Below are 19,760 nucleotides of genomic sequence, written 5' to 3'. Positions count from 1 at the left end.
AAATGAGAACCGTTCAGATACACAACCGCTTCGTTTCTTTTGGAGAGCATGGTATGTTTAAAAATCAAGCCAGTTTTACAATTCAGAGCAGGAGCCGGCAGCCCAGGATTTAAGTTGGTGCAGAGAAGGGTGGCATAGTGAAGCCAAATTCTAACAGCAACCGAAAAGACATCAAAGAAAAAACTCAGATCTTCACCAGACATCAAAGAGTTAATCTGACACAAAGGTCGGAGATCAGCTATCGCGTCAGCAAAGCGAAACGCGTTCCTATATACAACAAGATGAAATCCTGAAAATTTACATTCCTGGGTCCCCACATGCGCGGATGCAAGTACATAGCAGGATGGGGAAGCAAGACCAAACAATTTTGGGCCATATATCAGCAGCTAGACTATCGACCAGCATCGGGAACAAGGCTAGGCATGCCGTAAGGAGGATGGTTCGCCCAGTGAGACGGACGCAAACGACGAAGCCCAAGCTCGAGCATTACTCGCCCCTTTACTTAGGTCCCTTGTCTTACTGCTCAGTCTAAGCTTGCTCCAAAGCCTCTTAACATCAAGCACAGTCAAAGCCCGTTCCGTAAGTTGGCTTGATCCCCTACGAATTCTTAAGTTCAAGTTCTGAACACGCACGATCAAGAAGGCTCTGAGTTGAGAGATGACAGTGGGTATGAAGTGTGCCGCGACCTTCATGATTATAAAAAGCGCTCCAAGAAACACAAAGGGCTCGTCTTCCGCCATTTTGCGCAGAGACCGGCCTCCTGGCATGGCTGATCCTAAACTCCCAGCGCTCTCTTGCTGATCAACATCAATATATGTAATTGGATCGAGGCCTGCAGCAAGAAAAACCTTGCTTCAATGCTTGAAGTGATAAAATCAACCTAACAAACTTATTACCAATGGATGTAGCAGTGCAGTGTGCAACATATGCTCCATTTTTAAATCAATTGAACAATGGAATAAAATCCATACTATCAAGACAGGTTATTATGAGCAATCCAAACTGCCCCAGGAATAATCAAATATGCTGTTGTTCAACATTCACAGGCATCAACAGTAAAACGTTTCAACAAGTAGATCACTGTAGCAAGACGTTAATCCTGATGTATGGGGTAAGAGTATCATTCATGGAATCAAGGGCGCAGCTAATTCCCCACCATGCCACACACAGTATCCAATGTAAATGAGTACTAGACCAATCAGAAGCAAAAACAACCCAAACTTTCAATCGAAAGAACCCCATGCACAATCTTTAATTATGTTCAGGATATCGATAACTGGTACCATATCGGTCGGGTGCTGAGTAGGGATAAATAGGTGAATTTTCCAGTTAATCGGCCCAATAAATCAGTTAATTGGCTATTCAGTGACCCACCGAGTAGCAATTAGCTGACAAGATGCCGATTAACTGGCCAATATTTGGAACAAAATTCCAGTGTTGTTCAAGTTTCAAAAGCAGACATATTTGAAACAGGCTGTTAGCCTGTTACCATTAAATAAACTATGTCTGCAGGCAACAGGGGAGTAGCTATTCTCATGTGTGCATGATATTGAGTGCAAGAAATGATATTCAAAATCAAAGAACAAAGATAATGATCATACCTGTAGTCTCTTGATAGAACTGAAGCAGAGACTTCAAATCTTTTGTGCCCCTGTAACGAACCATTGTAGTCTCATTTGCCAGAAGAATGGCTGGGAAGCCACGGACACCATATCTTGAAAACAAACTGCAGTCAGCAGAAGAGGTAGGATAGGATGAGCAATAATTTACTGGGCAAATAACATGTTGGAAACAAAAGGGACAGGATGTATCACTCAGGCACACAAAAAAATATTTCAACAATCAGATACCTAGGCGTCGCAGAAGATTCTTCGACAGCAAAGTGATGTATCTGAGGGAACATGGTGCTGAGAGCTTCAAATATTGGTCGAAATTTGCTCGAGAAAGGACACCATGCGGCATAGAAGAGAATGGAGCATGAGGCACCGGTACAGCGAAGGTTCAACTCTTTATCAACAGCATCTCCTCTCACCTTCAGTAGGAGGAACATATTTTAAATTATTAACAGATAGTCAATAACTACAGAAGAAACCAGAAAGTTTGCCAGATCAGCAACATGCATATCAGCATTCTTGTACTGTACAAGATTAACATTTATATAACAGTTCTTCATGTATCTGCACTGTATCCTCATCACGCTTATGTTTGCTCAAATCAAAATCTCGTTCGTAATGTATGAAGAAACTAGATACTCTGGAAATTACATGCACATCTCTCTTTATTCTGAAATTACATGCAGTGACCATGTTATGCCACTCACCTTTTTAATACCATCTGTTGGATTAACTAGAGAAGCACTTAAAACCATAACATACTAACATGACATGCAAAATGCAACGCCGCTGCGTTGTTGCGTCCTTTGGAACAGTGGACCAGAACGATAGTGTGCTCTCACGTTCCCAAAACCAATGGAACTAAAAAGCTTTTAATTTCCTGGTTGCAAAAGTCAGTAAACCATTCTTACATGCCTACATATAATAGGTGTCCATCGATGACTATTAATTTTATTCCTTCTTTTTTTATTCGCTTTCCTAACACTAACATGCATGTGCACATGCAAGAGACTAGCGAAAGATACGACCAATCGCGCCATAAGGTATGCGCCGCATTGGCAGTTTGTCTCCTTGCCAATAGCCAATAAAATTGGCCGTTCGCTCAACTGACATAAGAAAGCGCGGCACCTTGGTGGGATTTAATGCACGCTTTGACGGAAACCAAGTGTAAGACCAGGACACCGCTGGATGACTATTAGATTTGCGTTCCATGGGATTCTTCGTGGCACTGAACAGAGCGGTGCTAGCACGGATTATGGTGGTGATGACGGGGTAGCGCAGGTAACAAAACATTGGCCATCGCTGACGGTTTGTGGTGTTGGAGATGATGGGATCACCGGCAGTACAGGTGGAGATAGCGAAGGAGCCATCATGTTGTTGTGTTATTGTTAAAAAAAACTATCGTGCTTCCTAACTTTTCTCTTTCGTAAAAGGAAAAGCAATGTAAATGGGACATTATGTAATAAAGTAAAGTTTTCCAGGCTTAAATATATGTTCAAGTGATTTGGAATATTTACATGCTCCTTTTCTTTTGAACTTCTATTTACATACTCCTTGGTACCACACATAATACTTTCGATGAAATTACACAGAACTTATGCTCAAAGTTACAACTAATTACTAACTGATAAAAGTTTTTTATGTAATAAAGTAAAGTTTTCCAGGCTTAAATATATGTTCAAGTGATTTGGAATATTTACATACTCCTTTTCTTTTGAACTTCTATTTACATACTCCTTGGTACCACACATAATACTTTCGATGAAATTACACAGAACTTATGCTCAAAGTTACAACTAATTACTAACTGATAAATGTTTTCTACTCCCTCCGTTCCTTTTTATAAGACGTTTTAGACATTTGATTTGAACTATTTTGGGAGCTGTCTGAACTATCTAAAACATCTTGTAAAAGTGAACAGAGGAAGTATAAATTTGAAAACCAATACTACCCAAAATATTTCCCACAGCGATGCGCGAGTAGGGCACTAGTAATGATGCTTGTATTTATGTTTCCTCCTGCCCGCATTTTGAATCTAACCTAAGGGTGTGAATTCAAACCAAGACAAGTTTACGGAGGGAGTAACTAATAAAATGTTTTCTATAAATGGAAACCAATAGTACCCAAAATATACCGCGCCGCAATGCGCGGGTAGGGCACTAATAATGATGCTAATTATGTTTCCTCCCGCTTGCGTTTTGAATCCAACCTACGCCTACGAATCAAATTCGAAACACGTCAAAGCTTGCGTTAACATACGGATCCTACCGTGGCGCCTACGACACCGCAGCCCAACGCGCCTCGATTATTCTCCTTCGCCTGAGCCAGCCACCCATGTTTTGTTGCTCCTGGTAATTACCTGATACTATGCACCCACCAACGCATTGCAATTCACATCATTCCTGCCACGAATATCCCTCCCGACACACTCCCCACCCTCTGTACCAAAATCCCCCTCTAACGTCGCCCCGCTTCAAAACCTAATCACCCGCCGGGTCAGCGATTCAAAACGCTCGACAGCCGCATTGTGACCAAAACATCCCGTGAGTGAGGAGGATACGGCGCGCGGAATGAATCTCGGGGTCGGGGCCACGACGCAGGGCACGAGGACCGGGGTCGGATTGGGTCGCGAACAGGCGGCGGATAGGGGAGGAGGGCCGGAAGACGGCGGGCTACCTCGAGGGGCGGGGAGGGCGTGATCCGGGCGGCGCGGGGGCAGCGAGATCCGAGCGCGTCGAGGAACGGCGGGCCGGCGCCCCGCGGGCAGGTGGGTTCCGCGCCGGGGGGGCCCGCAGCTGCGCCGGCGACGAGGAGGAGGAGGAGCGCGGCGGCGACGGCGACGGCGGCGCGGCGCATCGTCGGAATGGCAGCAGCCTGGAATTTCTTCTTCCTGGGGGAATTTTCTCCGTGGGCGGGGTGGGTGGGTGACGGGGCGACTGCTAGACCAGATTTGCCACGAGCCTATTTTGGGCGTAGGGGAGGTGACGTGGCTAGCACTTGGTGGTTGTGGCGCGTTCGTGCTGGCCGGGGTCCGGTTGCTCGGCGTCACGTGTCACGTAGGGGCCGTTTGGGCCCGCTCATCCACTTTAGTTTCTCGTGATTTTTGTTTGACTACAATAATGCCCATTGAAACGGGATATAAATATTCTATATACTCCTATTAGTGCATTGGGCATCTCAGAGCATCCAGGAATAAGTATCTAGGGAGCTCCCGAGCCTCCTTAGAGCTCAGACGAATCCGGCCGTTCGTTGCGTTCGCTTGATGGATTTCCGGCCGTCGGATCTCGCTCTGGGAAGATATGGGCCGTAGGATCAAAGTGAAAACACTGCTGCAATGAATAGTCTGCTCTCCACCGAAAAGATCTCATGCCACCGCCGTAATTCCCATACCCCGCCGACGGCATTTTCGGAATTTCTCCACAAGGTATAAAAGCCCAACGCTCCCCAATCGGCTTCTCTCCTCTTCACGCGAGGGAGAGCTGCCGCCGCCGTCCCCGCGCCCCCTTGCCGTGGTGCGCCCTCTCCCCATCTCCACCGGCCCTAACCCTCTCTCAATCCCCTCACCTTCTCTCATGTGTGGATTCGTCCCTCACCGGATCGAATCCTCCGAGCCGGCGGTCTGCAGGGCCGGGCGGGAGCGGCGCGTCCCCGTCGGCGTGTCGGTGGTGACGGCCCCGCGGATCGAGGCTGACCCCCAATGGCGCTGGCGCTGCGTCGATCTGGCGCGCGCTTCTGCTCGAGGGGCAGCGTGGTTCAGCGACGACGAGATGCTCGTCCATCTCCTCCTCATCGACCAAATCGTCCAGGATTCCTCATCCACCGCCGCGCCCCAAGGTGAGCACGGATCCTGCCTCCAGAACATTCTTCGAATTCGCGTCCATTATGTGTTCCTGCTCGTGCGCCTCACCGATTCCCTCGAGGTTTCGACGCCCCCTGCAATGAATTCTCTTCCTCGTGGTTCGTGGGTTCAAGTTTCGCAGATGATTGGTTTCTATCTTGTGTGATTGCAAGTTTTCGTATAGATAGCTTGGTACAGACTAGAGCATGGCTGACTGGCATCATACATATTCATAAAATTAGTTGCTTTGTTCTGGATAGTTAGGTGTATATGTTACCATTGACTAGAGAGACTCATTCATAGGAAACGGTCTAGAACCTCTCATGGATAATCCTTAGTTGCCTTGCTGTGGTTCAGTGTGGACTGTGGAGGCTGCGTAGTGAGTTCTGGGCTAAGCATTGTCAAAGCAGGATGGTGCCTCGAGCTTGACATACCAAAGTTGCAGTTTTTTAATATGCAGCGACACATGGGCGGGCTATAAGGGTAGTTAGATTGATCTTTAAGCATAGACATTTTCATCAAAGATGATTCTGTTGAGAAAGTAAAATAATTGTGTTGTTATATTATGATCTCCAGTGTAAGATCAAAACAAGAAAACATATGTTTTACTTTTTCAGTAATGTAACTTCTGATTATTTTTTACACGACTCCTGTTGGGGGTTTGGTTGTAGTTTCAGTGCGCCATCTACTCGGCTCCTGCCCCAATGTTGCCGAGTTCAGGTCACAACATTGTGATCTCCTTTTTCTTCGAGAAGAATCCATCCAATGCTCTGATCTAGAAAAGGCAACAAAAGTAGTTTCATTCGTCCATGGATACTTGGTCCGGCCGCTCGAGAAAGGGCTAGACTATATATGCTGCAATATGCACTTGCCGCCCTGTACGAATTCAAGGTCAAATTTCTCCTCTCCACTCAATTAATTTACCATGTTTTGTTTTAGCCTCTTCTAACTTTAATCAGTGTTATTTTTCTGCTCTCCAGCAATCAGCACTCTGATTATTCCGTCTGTACACAATTGCCTTTGCTTTCTCAACCATGGGTACAATTTCTCTCATCTTTTCTGGAGATCCCACACTATTCCTACGGAGCAGGAAGTGCACTTTTGAAAGGTGTTAGCATGCTTCATAATTGCCTATGCACCTGGTACCTATATGATGTTAGTATCAGTTGCTCCTGTGACTGCCATGGGGGTCTCTCTCATCAGTTTACTCAGAGTGTTCAATCCAATTTGGGAATTTAAAATCAAGGGTATTGTTCTGTTAGCGGCATTCTGCAAGAGAAAGGGGATATGGTATGGGGTAGTCATCATGGCAAACCCAGTTGCAGCCTTATTGTCTGTGACATTCGTGTCCCTTATTCTACTTCTACTACTGGACTTGTCGTTGGTCTCGATGAGTCATCTGGTGGCAAAGTGGAACCACGTACCAGCACAACCACCGACACCATTCATGTATGCACATTGTTCTATCTCCCTTTTAGTGCAGGCAATGTATTTACATGCAAAACATGAGACGGTGGGGTTTCATTCTGTATCCCCGATATTATGCACAATCATATATGTACATTGTTCTATCTATTCCTTTTAGTACAGTTTATACCTTAGAAGGAAGTGGCATGTGGAATCGAAAGGAAGTGGCTTAGGTAGTATCATGTTTCTCTTTTCACTTAAAACAGTGCAGCATGTAACAAGTGCAGTTTTAATTTTAGTTTGGGTACTAATGCATTGACATGCATCTCTTATGTTTAATAATGCACTGATGTTCATCTCTTTTGCTATTTGCACTGCAAGATTTAATAAAAGTTATCTTTGGATGGTTCACATTTTAATAGAGAAACAACTAGAGTGACATTGTGGGTGCATGGAGGTGGTTTCATCCTCATCGACGGTGGAGGTGGTTTCCATTCCTGTTTTGGGCGACCAATGCGTGCAGACTTTGTATAGAATATCTTGTCACCTGAAAGTTATAGGCTGAGATGATCGTTTTATTTGCAGACAAGATCAAGGACTGGACCAACGCGGTCTTCGCACACGAACCAATGTGGGCCAGTTGCATCGGTAAAGTAGCATCACCGGCTTAGGAAGTAAGTTCCTCTGTTTAGGTGTATTGATGTTTCTGAACTAGCAGGCACAATTCATCTCATGACCACTGGGCTGTCGTCTTTACTTTTTCTGAAATTTGTGACCAAGTGGTTAAAGCCTGAAACTGAAGCTTGGTCTTTCTCCAAATTTACCATGGTGTAATTTTATACTACAATCAAGCATTGGATAGAAAATAAACATGTTATCAAGATAATATATCAGTTTTAGAAATACATATTGATCGACTATACAAGCGTTACTTTTTACTGAATTTCTTTTTGTTGTTTTTCTATCTATATCACTCATTTTGTTGACATGTTTATTCAAATGTGCCTAATGTTTCTTTGCTTTTCCTGGTTTCTCAAAACTAACAAATGATGTTCTCTGATAAATTAGGAGGCTGAAGGTGGTAGCTTGCTGAACTCTTATTTTGGAAAAAATCTGTAGATGTTCACATAAACCTGAAGTATGCTCTATTTTTCTCATATAAATGATAAACAACCATGGCACCGGCACCGGCAACCATGTGCTTCTTCTCCATGGAAATGGACATGGGGCTCCAAACCACAGAATGAGAATGCAAGGTCCCTCTTCTACCCCCTCCCCCTCTGCTTGCTTGTTTTGATTTGGCCGCTCCCCTCCCTCCCTCACCCCCTGATGCGCGCAGACACAAGCAAGGGAACACCATCGCTTCACTCCTCCGGGTCGCCGCTGCTCCAACCCTACTGGACGCTATGAATGGTATCTCTCTGCTCCCTCTCCCTCTCATGCTATGCTCTTCTTGTCCACGCCCATCCAATTTTCTTGCTGAAACTTTCGTGACTCCATTGTTGTATGAATCAATTGCTTGTCGTATGAATTTTTCTTACTGCAACTTTTAGGCAGATTTGTCGTATGAATTATGCAGAGAGAGAGGGGGAGAGGGAGAGAGAGAGAGAGATTGATATGAAGTGATTGTTCATGATGTGTCTCCATTGTGTTTATATCATAGGTTATACCCTCCGCTTTATCATAGGGGTGTGTCCTGGTAGAGTGAAAACAAATCCCTCCGCTTTGTCCCGTTGTTAGTTTAAACAGAGAATTCTGATTCAGATCCTATATTGCATAAATGTATTGTTAGTGTGATTTAACTTCTCCATTTTTTACATCAACCAAGAAAGCATGCTGACATTCTTGATAAGCTAATTCGATTAGCTTGCAGTCTAGTTCAGATCCTATAATTGATCTGCAGAATCTATACCACTGAATATTTATGCAGCTTACACTGTTCTTTGCTGAAAACTTGAGCTAGACCGATTAAAATTCCACCTATCTCGAAGCTATTTCAAACAGTCGTGTGCTCTTTCAATTGTTCTAGATGAAAAAGAATCAATTGTTATAATCTGTATGTGTCTTGGGCTATCCTATTTTCTGATTTACTTTTGTTTTTATTCAAAATGAACTCGACCATTTCGAACTGAACCCACATGCTTTGATTTAAGGATTCATTTTCGTTTCGGGCTAATTTGCTCCATATGTTTGGACTTCTTCATGTTGGTTTTGTACACTTTCGAGAAACAGTTCAGAATTAGCCTACTGAAGTTTTCGAAGCACATTATTTTTTACCAATCTGTTTGACATATCTAAGACGAGATTCATTTAGATATTTGTGGCTATTTTCTTTCTAATATATACACAAATCACTTTGTATTTTCAGCGATAGAGTTTGGGTGTTGAAAGAAATGACTTGAAATAGTTACTTATTGGTGATGTCTTATTCACCATGCTTTATGCAATTCTAGACTTTCAGTACAATAATTTGCAATTGAAGTAAAAAATAATGTGTTATAAATACCTTGATGTGTTTGGCATCAACAAATACACAACACTCATACAACATAGCATATATAGCACTGTAGTCTTTTCGGCATTTTAAGAAGAGTTATCGACCTTCTCTTATAACTGAATTGAGAAATCCATCGTTCTAAAAAACTGAACTATTCCTCGCCTAGCCATTGTAGTACTTCCCTTTTTAGATTAACCAAAGTATTCATTGTCCAGGCGTTATAATACTCTGATTTTGGCTTACCACGATTTTGAAAAAATATTACGCTGCCAAGCTTGGCCTAAGTGATTTGTGATATCAAATCTAGCTTGCATAGTTTATACCAAGGCATCATTTTTTCAGTTGGTATAACAGCTATACACAACTTAATTTATTGTGAGTATATATTTTCACAGTACGTTAAAACAGGAGAAAGAGTTTTTGGTTTAATGTTATTAAGATATCTGTCTAAACAAGTTAGTACTATCTCGAAGTAGTTGTTGGCCAATTACACATTCTGCCCAGTTTATGCACACTGCATTTTTTCTTACACCACCTTTTTTATTGGGAGAGAATGCATCTATATAGGATTGATGCTTGATAGGTCCATTATTATAGCAATACCAAAGCTGGCTTTTAAGTTTTGCACTTCAGATTTCTCCCAACATAAAGTATTCACGTGAAAACATAATAGTAATGATTAGCTCAATATATCAGTTATTTAAATGTGTTGTATTAAACCATTCCTATACATGTATGTAATTGCATTGTCAGGTAGTTTTTTTTCCATTTACTCATCGATATTTGGTTCAGACATCACATGGTATAACAAGCTATAACTAATTAATTTTGACTTGGTACACTCAAACTGGCAAGTGTCGATCCTTGATATTTGGTAAATGCGGTTTTTTGAATAATTTTTTATCTTCAACTTGCTAAAGAGAGGCTTCCAGCAGCAGTCATGATTAGTTTGAACTGAAGACAGTCCAAGAACTCCGTTGTGTTGATTACTATGATCATTAGGTCATTTTATCAGTATGTCATCCTTTAACTGATCTTTTGATTACGCCCACTGCCATATTATGTAACTGAATCTATCTCTTTTCCTTTCATGGTGGAATTGGATGTTCCTCCTATTTAATAGAAATGGATACATTTTTTTGCAATAGTATGGGATTATTAAGTTTGCTCATCTCATTTGTCGTCGCATCATCCCTTTCCTCTAGGTTGACTGCAGTGCACAGTGGCGGCGCTCACGTCTGCATCATCCGCATCCGTTGTGTGTGCTTCCGTCCATGTTGTTGAGGGACGCCTGCCCCTGCTGCAAGGACTGCCACTGTTGTTATGGAAGACGCTACAGATAAATCAGGTCATTTCATCCGGACATTATGACAAAAGTTTCTATACCCTGCTTGTTGTCGTAACAATTGCACAAGGTCAGGGTTTTATGACATCTGACTTCACGGTTTCTTCAGGGTATGTTATTTTTTGTTGTTTAAAATTTTGTGCTACCCGGGAGGAACTGATGAGTTCAGAATATACTTATCCAAATATTTCAGCTCGACGTCGACTTTGCTACATTATCTCGATTTGTGTTACATGCCACTTTGAACTTCTACCTAGGTAATCTCAGTAATTACTTCTCTCCCTATCAGTTATGAACTGCAACATCTCAAGTTGAGCTATGAATATACAATTTTACCTTATCGTAAATAAAATATTTACAAGCTTATATCCATGTGCATATATCATTTTAGTTGCCTATGCAATATGCATACACTATTTGAAATGTGTCAATCTTCAACTTAATTATTCATTTCCAGTTGCCCACCACTTATGCAGGCAATGCGTGGCAAGCCGCGCTTTACATTGGTTCAACCAGCCCTCTCATCAAGTATTATGTTTGTGGGATGAATAAGACACTGGTCACTCCTGGACTAAGGATGGTAAGGACCTTCAATATGCGACCTCTTACAAGTAGAGTATCATAGTACCCGGCTCTGATCAATTGATGTTTCCTTTTCCAGCACTTCTCCTGCCACTTAACAAAAAATAATCAGAAGAACCATCTCAATGAACCAGTCTAGGACATGATGGTCAGTCTCAGCGCTGGAGATGTTACGAGACAGGTTTGGCGCATAAGAGGAACACACACAAAAAAGCAATTTGTCAGACTTTGTCAAGGCGGGAGGGATCAGAGAGTATCAAATGTGTTTCTTCGCCTTCAAAATTGAAAGGGGGAAACCATCGCTCAATCTCCATAATAAGCTTTAAAAAGCTAAGGTAGGAAATCACAAGTCTATACAGAAATCATTCTATGCCATGTATTTCCCGGACTATTTGCATCGGGTTCATGTGAAGTACCGCATATGAGGTTGATCGACAAGGCAATTGAATGGAGCTACTTTTCAGTATGACTAATAACTATAGCTTCGTAGATTTAACATCTATATTGTCATTGTGTCTGCCTTTTTCTTCTTTATTATGTTCCAACTCTTTGTAATTGCTCTCATGTTCACGCTCGTAGTACTGAGCTTAATGTAAAGTGATGATCTTTTGTGGTCCCTTGAACTCAATAAACTTGATGTTGCCTTATAATCTCATGACGATGTTGAAACTCGATGATGACTTGCTTCTGTTAGAAGTGAATGTTTTCTTTTTCTTCTATTTTGTTGTCCTATTTGAATACGTATGCTAAACCAGGTTTCCTACTAACTTGAGCATTACCTGATTACCATATCATTGGGACCGGCACCCTCGCTCCAAGGCGCGATACCGATCTAGTGGTTAATAAGGCTGGTCATAGTGGAGAGTAACATAGACTAGTAACATATGTGTGGGTAGTAACATAGTGGAGAGTAACATAGACTAATGTATGTTAGTGGGTAGTGTCATATGTGTGGTAACATAGATATGTTCATTTATTACTCTATAGACTCATTTTGCATTGGAAAGCGCTATGTGATGGTAACATTGAGCAAGTATAAATAGTGGGCTATAAGCCCGCTTACATGGCACTTTTGCCTATGTGAAGGATAAAAACAAGAAAAAAGTGATGGAGTGGGCTAACATGCAAGAGCCAGCCTCTATGCGAGCTCCTAGATACAAGCATTTAATGAGAGGAAAGAGATAGAGAGAAAGTTAAAAAAAGTTCTACCCTTATAGCTAACCTTGTAGCCAACTCTGTTGTATGAGTAATTAATGATGCTAACTTTTGATGACATATCATGTTTATATAGCCAGCTCCTGGCTATATTATTAACCATGCTCTTAGGCTGGTCATAGTGGGGAGTATCATATACTAGTATCATACATATGATAATAGTGTACGATACTACATCCATAATGCATAGTATCATAAATTAGTATCATAGATGGTCTCATTTATTGCCATGCCTGACACATACTAGTAGTAGCATAACATTTATTATGATACAGTACCTACCTATGTTACTATATGTTGGGGAACGTAGTAATTTCAAAAAAAATCTACGCACACGCAAGATCATGGTGATGCATAGCAACGAGATGGGAGAGTGTTGTCCACGTACCCTCGTAGACTGAAAGCGGAAGCGTTAACACAACGCGGTTGATGTAGTCGTACGTCTTCACGATCCGACCGATCAAGTACCGAACGCACGACACCTCCAAGTTCAGCACACGTTCAGCTCGATGACGTCCCTCGAATTCTGATCCAGCCGAGCTTTGAGGGAGAGTTCCGTCAGCACGACGGCGTGGTGACGATGATGATGTTCTACCGACACAGGGCTTCTCCTAAGCACCGCTATGATATTATCGAGGTGGATTATGGTGGAGGGGGGCACCGCACACGGCTAAGAGATCAAGAGATCAATTGTTGTGTCTTTGGGGTGCCCCCTGCCCCCGTATATAAAGGAGCAAGGGGGGAGGCGGCCGGCCTAGGAGGAGGGCGCGCCAAGGGGGGAGTCCTACTCCCACCGGGAGTAGGACTCCTCCTTTCCTTGTTGGAGTAGGAAAAGGGAAGGGAGAAGGAGAAGTGTAAGGGCATATTTATCCCTAAGATGTTTTGGTGATTGATGACAATGCTTTTGCGGACTAATCGTGTGCATTGAGTGCTTTCAGAGATTCATCCTTTTGGCACGAGACGATTCCCTCCCCTCGGAGCTTGAAGCGAAGACGGTGTAGTCCTGTCGAATTAGTTTGGTGGACTAGTTTCATAGGGATCACCGTACTATCAAGAGGAGGTCCGCTTTGGAAAGGCTAGGGCGGAATCATCACGTACACTTCCTTTGCCCCCCTCCGAGCCTTTCTGCTTCTATGATGGGCTCGTTCCCCTTATCAGTGTGCCCTCTCTGGTCCCAGCGGTAGTACCGCGGGCCGGAGCGGTAGTACCGCTTGGGTGCTATAAGCGGTAGTACCGCTCTGGAGCGGTAGTGGCAGTACCGCTGGTAGCCCCCAGCCGTAGTACCGCTGGGGTCTCGTTCTAGTACCGCCTCGATTCGAGGGGTCTTTTTTCGTGTCGGGTTGTACGGTACTAGCCGCGGCAGTGGGGGCCGTAGTACCGCTCGTTTGCGGTAGTACCGCCCTGCCACCGCGGTAGTACCGCTCTGGGCCCAGCGGCAGTACCACGAGGGGGAGCGGTAGTACCTCTTATAGGGCAAGCGGTAGTACCGCTGGCCAAGCGGTAGTACCGCTCTCTGCGGGGCTGAAGTGGGGGTAACGGTTGGATTGTCCCCCCCCACTATATAAGGGGGTCTTCTTCCCCAAAGTTGACTCACCTCTTCCCCCAAAAGCTCCATTGTTGCTCCAAGCTCCATTTTCGCCCGATCTCTCTCCCTAGCCAATCAAACTTGTTGATTTGCTCGGGATTGGTTGAGAAGGCCACGATCTACACTTCCACCAAGAGAAATTTGATTCCCCCCACTTATCCCTAGCGGATCTTGTTACTCTTGGGTGTTTGAGCACCCTAGATGGTTGAGGTCACCGCGGAGCCATAGTCCATTGTGGTGAAGCTTTGTGGTGTCGTTGGGAGCCTCCAATTAAGTTGTGGAGATTGCCCCAACCTTGTTTGTAAAGGTCCGGTCGCCGCCTTCAAGGGCACCAATAGTGGAATCACGACATCTGGGCGTGAGGAGAATACGGTGGCCCTAGTGGCTTCTTGGGGAGCATTGTGCCTCCACACCGCTCCAACGGAGACGTACTTCCCCTCAAAAGGAAGGAACTTCGGTAACACATCCTCGTCTTCACTGGCTCCACTCTTGGTTATCTCGTCCCTTTACTTTCGCAAGTTCACTCGTGCTATATCTCTTATTTTCTTGCGTGCTTGTTGTCATTGCATCATATAGGTTGCTCACTTAGTTGCATATCTAGACAACCTATTTTGATGCAAAGTTTAATTTGGTAAAGAAAAGCTAAAAATTGTTAGTTGCCTATTCACCCCCCCTCTAGTCAACTATATCGATCCTTTCAATTGGTATCAGAGCCTTGCCTCTTTTTAAGGACTTTACCGTCCGAAGAGTATGGTTGACGTCGTAGACGGTGTGGAGGAGCACTCCGGTGTGAATCCGGTCTCGTCTACGGGAGATGGGGGAACCGCGGTCTCTCGTGAGGAATTAAATGTGGCGTTGGACACATTGAAAACCTCCATGACTACCGAGGTCGAAAGCATGTTTAATAAATACTTAGAAGGGCTTAAGCTTTCCACCGCACCGTTGAAAGTGGGTAATCCCACCAACAAGGTGACGGATGCTACCTCCGACAAAGGGGAAGCTACTAGAGAGAAAGCTCCTTCTTCTAGTGGTAAAAGGGGCACCGGCATCTTTGCCCATGTGGAACCTCCACCTGTCTATGGTGGACCGCTCCCTTCCACTCATTTGAATCATGACGGCCCGGCTCCTAAGATTGAGAAGAATGTAGATTTTGATTCTTGGGTCTATCGTTTTAAGCGTCATTTAAATCATGTGAACACTAACCTTTGGAGAATCATTGAAGAAGGTTTCTATCCGCATGACCGAAGTAACTTCACTCCTAGAGAAGTTGTGGATCATCAATTCAATGAGAATGCTCTCTTCATCATCCAAGAAGCAATCCCACCCGAAGATCTTCCTCATCTCCGGCCTTACACCGTGGCCAAAGATGCTTGGCTCCAAGTTGTTTCCCTCTATCGGGGAAGCGCAAGCATTCAACGCTCCAACTATGAAGTGGTGCAAGATGAAGCCGACGAGTTTGCAATGAAAGAAGATGAAGAACCTCGTGAGCTTTTTCGGAGAGTAACCAAACTCGCGGTCTCTCTCCGAGATCATGGAAGTAAGCACACGGATGACAATTGGATCAAGCGCAAATTCCTCAAGGCAATGATGCCCTACCACAAAGCCATGTCCTCCGTAATTCGTCAAAGGCCGGACTTCCACACCTTGTCATCAAGTGAAGTGTTGGATGAGTTTGTTGCTATGAGCATCTTGGACAAGACCGCCGACAATGCGGTTCTTCGCTCTCAAAGAGTAAAGAAGCCCAACCTTGCTCTAAAGGCCAAGGTTAGTATGGAGGAAGAGGATGAAGAGGAAGAAGAGGAGGGCAACCTCGAAGATACGAAGTATGCCTATCATGAACACATGGCTCTTGCTTCAAGGCAATTTTGGAGCAAGAAGAACACAAGGCCAAACTTCAGCAAGAGCAATTCAAGTGGCGCAAAGGGCAAGCAACGAGTGAGAACTTGCTTCAATTGTGGCAATGTGAGCCACTTTGTTGCGGAGTGCCCTTACGAGAAGAGGGAAGACAATGGTGGCAAGCTCATTAGAAAGGACAAGGCCAAGTCGTTCCCCAACAAGAGCAACTTCACCAAGAAGACTCCTACCAAAGCATTAGTGGTACAAGAAGAGTACAACGAGGATGATGACGATGATGAAGATGGTGAGTCGGTTGCCATGGCCTCCGTTGCCATTGCGAAGACTCCACGGATGTCTCTCTTCGACTCACCCAATGAGAACATCACTGCCAAGTGCCTCATGGCTAAAGCCACCAATAAGGTAACCTCCGACATCAAAACTACCATCATTAATCATCCTTCTTCGACGGATAGCATTGATGAACATGAGGGGACAAATGTGGAGGAAAATGATTTTGAGACCTTTATGGGTAAACTCAAGGGTAAATCCAAGAAGCACTTCGTTGCTCTCTTGGAACAACTTGGCGAAGCCAATGACATGATCGAGGCTCACGAAGATACCATCTCTAAGATGGAGGGGCATAGTCGTGACTATGCCGATGAGATTTCGGATCTTTCCAATGCTCTTGACGAAGAGCGTGGTCTTCGTTTGGCTCTTGAGGAGTCATAAAACAATGATCATGCTAAGTTAAAGAAAGATCTTGATCATGCTCTTGTTGTGTCTCGTGTGCTAAACTCCGAGAAGGCAAAACTTGGGGTTGATCTTGCTAGACTTAAAGAGGAGTTTGACATTCTCGACAAGGCTCACAAAGTCTTGAAGGGCGTTCATGCTAGCCTCAAGGAGTCTCATGATCAACTCCAAGTAAAGCTAACTAAGGAGAAAGCCACCTTTCCTCATATGGTGTTAATTGATAATGCAAATGCTACTAACCCTTGTTGTGAGCATGTGCATCTTGTTGAGGAGAATGCTAAGTTGAAGGAGCAACTTGAGAAAGGCCTTGTGTCATGCATACAAGGTGAGAAGAACCTTAACGACCTTTTGAGAAACCAAAAGGAAGTTGTGGCCAAGGAGGGGATTGGGTTCGCACCCAAGCCTAAGAACAAGAAGAAGAATGACAAGACCAAACGACCTACCCCTCTCAAGCAAACTTTTGTGAAGGAGGGAGAGGGTACTTCCAAGGAGAAGAAGAACAATGCGAAGGGTGACGGTGTCAAGAAGGGCAATACCACCCCATCCAAAAAAGCCGGCGACTTTAATCCTTCTTATGTGTTATGCCGTGCAAGTGATGGGCATGTTTATGCCAAATTTGTTGGTTCTCCTCATGAGTATATTGAATGGTCCATTTGGGTTCCTAAGACCCTTGTTACTAACATCAAAGGACCCATTACAAAATGGGTACCTAAAACCAAGCATTGATCTCTTGTAGGTGTTTGCTTCCGGTTGGGGATCATGGTTGCTCGATAGTGGAGCTACAAATCATATGACCGGAAGCAAGGACTTGGTGGTGGACGTGCACAAGATTCCATCTATGCCCACCAATATCGAGTGGGGTGATGCCTCGTCTTCTAAGGTATTGGGGCAAAGTTGTCATTTCTCATGATCTCACGATCGAGAAGGTCATGCTAGTTGAGTCCCTTGCATACAATTTACTTTCCGTTCGTCAACTTGCTACCATGGGCTTTGCCACTTTCTTTGATATTTATACCGTGGCCCTCTTGTGGAGCAAGACTCTTAAAGTAGCCTTTGTTGGGCATGTCGAGAACGGTCTCTATGTGATTAACTTTTCGGAGCGACCCACTAAGACCGCGACATGCCTAATGGCTAAAGTTGACGTGGGATGGCTTTGGCATCGCCGTTTAGCCCATGTCAATATGAGATCTTTGCAAAGTCTTCTCAAGGGGGGCCATGTCCGTGGACTAACGAACGTTAGTTTTGCTAAAGATCGTGCTTGCAGTGCTTGTATCGAAGGAAAGCTTCATGAGAAGGCTCACCCTCCCACGACTCTCATTTACTCAAAGAGGCCCTTGGAGCTCCTTCATTTGGATCTCTTTGGGCCTCCATCCTTTGATAGTCTTGGGGGTAGAAAGTATTGCTTGGTAATTGTGGATGACTATTCAAGATACACCTGGGTGTATTTCTTCAAGAGGAAGAGTGAGACCCAACAAACCGTCATTGACTTTGCAAATGAAGCCCAACGTCAACACAATGCAAAGATCTTGACAATAAGAAGTGACAACGGCACTGAGTTCAAGAACTACACCTTGGATGAGTTTCTTAGTGATGAGGGGATCAAGCATCAATATTCCGCACCTTACACCCCTCAACAAAATGGTGTTGCGGAGAGGAAGAACCGGACGTTGATGGATGCGGCAAGGACCATGATGGCGGAGTTCAAGTCTCCATACAACTTTTGGGCCGAAGCCATCAACACCGCGTGTCATGCTTCAAATCGGCTCTATCTCCGCAAAGGCTTGAACAAGACTCCATATGAGATACTCACCGGTAACAAGCCCAACCTCAAATACTTTCGGGTGTTCGGGTGTAAGTGTTTCATTCTCAAGAAAGGTGTTCGTTTGTCTAAATTTGAGACTAGAGCTCATGAGGGCATATTTGTTGGTTATGCTACAAACTCCCATGCTTACTGAGTTCTCAATAAGTCCACGGGACTTATTGAGGAGACGTGTAACATGGAGTTTGATGAGAATAACGGCTCCCAAGTGGAGCAAAGTGGTACTGGTGATGTAGGTGATGAAATTCCTCCCAAGCCATAAGAAGAATGGGTGTTGGTTATATCCTACCCATTGAGGAACCCCTTGTGGCCGAAGGAGAAGGACAATGCTCCACTCAAGTGGAGCCATCACCAACCCAAGACCCACACGCTTCCGAAGAACAAAGTGAAGGCCCTCAACCTCATGAACAAGATCAAGGGCAAGATCAACCTCAAGATGGTGGTGATCCACCAAATGATGCCCAAGGTCAAGTTCTCCCCCTCGAGCAAGTTCAAGATCAAGAACAAGCTCAAGACGACACTCAAGATGAACAAGTAACCCCTCCTCGTTTCACTTCCGAGGAGGAATTGGAGCGTCGTGCCGCTAAGATCGCTTCCAAGCTCACCACCAAAGGTCATCTCATGGAGAATGTGGTTGGAAGCCTAAGAAAGGGGGTAAGCACTCGTAGACAATTAGCAAACTATTGTGAACATCATGCGTTTGTTTCTTGTGTCGAACCCCAAAATGTTTATGAAGCGCTCGAGGACCCGGATTGGCTCAATGCCATGCATGAAGAACTCAACAACTTCGAACATAACCAAGTGTGGAAATTAGTGCCAAGGCCAACCGGGAACCATAATGTCATTGGAACCAAGTGGATATTCAAGAACAAGCAAGATGCTCATGGGATCATTGTTCGCAACAAGGCTCGTTTGGTGGCACAAGGCTACTCCCAAGTCGAGGGTATCGACTACGGTGAAACCTTTGCCCCCGTCGCTCGCCTTGAATCTATTCGTTTGTTGATTGCTTATGCTTCTCATCATAATTTCACGTTGCAACAAATGGATGTGAAGAGTGCTTTTCTTAATGGTCCCATAAATGAGTTGGTATATGTCAAACAACCCCCCGGGTTCAAAGATCCCTATTTCCCCGATCATGTGTATCAACTCCACAAGGCGCTCTATGGCCTTAAACAAGCCCCACGTGCGTGGTATGAGCATCTTACGGAGTTGTTACAAGATCGTGGATTCGAAATCGGGAAAATCGACCCCACTCTTTTTATTAATTAGGTCA

The 19,760-nt window shown here is 44.4% G+C and overlaps 1 protein-coding gene and 1 long non-coding RNA gene across 4 annotated transcripts; one reads left to right on the top strand and one right to left on the bottom strand.

The window, feature by feature from the left end:
* Positions 1-171: 171 nt before the first annotated feature.
* LOC109741445 (5'-adenylylsulfate reductase-like 5) lies at positions 172-4,587 on the bottom strand. Its single transcript, XM_020300533.4, has 4 exons — positions 4,290-4,587; positions 1,851-2,032; positions 1,602-1,726; positions 172-832 (listed from the first exon to the last, which is right to left on the bottom strand). Exons 1-4 carry the CDS (start codon positions 4,467-4,469, stop codon positions 417-419), a joined length of 903 nt encoding a protein of 300 aa, XP_020156122.4. The 5' UTR covers positions 4,470-4,587; the 3' UTR covers positions 172-416.
* A 1,546-nt stretch (positions 4,588-6,133) lies between these two features.
* LOC120964136 (uncharacterized) lies at positions 6,134-12,022 on the top strand. 3 transcript variants are annotated; one of them, XR_005755789.3, is made up of 10 exons: positions 6,143-6,342; positions 6,432-6,900; positions 7,281-7,342; positions 7,444-7,532; positions 7,927-8,114; positions 8,198-8,271; positions 10,561-10,703; positions 10,894-10,957; positions 11,177-11,280; positions 11,362-12,022. It is a non-coding gene; the product is annotated as an uncharacterized lncRNA (long non-coding RNA). The 3 variants fall into 3 exon arrangements; XR_012183355.1 differs by having other exon boundaries at positions 6,134-6,342; positions 7,444-8,114; positions 10,561-10,810; XR_012183354.1 differs by having other exon boundaries at positions 6,137-6,342; positions 7,444-8,114.
* Positions 12,023-19,760: the final 7,738 nt, after the last annotated feature.

Source organism: Aegilops tauschii, chromosome 5, assembly GCF_002575655.3.
Source record: "Aegilops tauschii subsp. strangulata cultivar AL8/78 chromosome 5, Aet v6.0, whole genome shotgun sequence".
Lineage (NCBI taxonomy): Eukaryota > Viridiplantae > Streptophyta > Magnoliopsida > Poales > Poaceae > Aegilops > Aegilops tauschii.
The sequence above is the reverse complement of the archived record's forward strand: the minus strand, read 5'-3'. Positions and strand labels throughout refer to the sequence as shown.

What these genes read in the sequence shown, in the direction of transcription:
- LOC109741445 (XM_020300533.4), bottom strand. Translation starts at nt 4,469, where the DNA reads ATGCGCCGCGCCGCCGTCGCCGTCGCCGCCGCGCTCCTCCTCCTCCTC. An exon ending in CGCCCTCCCCGCCCCTCGAG is followed by an intron (nt 2,033 to 4,289) that starts GTAGCCCGCCGT and finishes CTCCTACTGAAG; the next exon opens with GTGAGAGGAGATGCTGTTGA. An exon ending in GAATCTTCTGCGACGCCTAG is followed by an intron (nt 1,727 to 1,850) that starts GTATCTGATTGT and finishes TGCTGACTGCAG; the next exon opens with TTTGTTTTCAAGATATGGTG.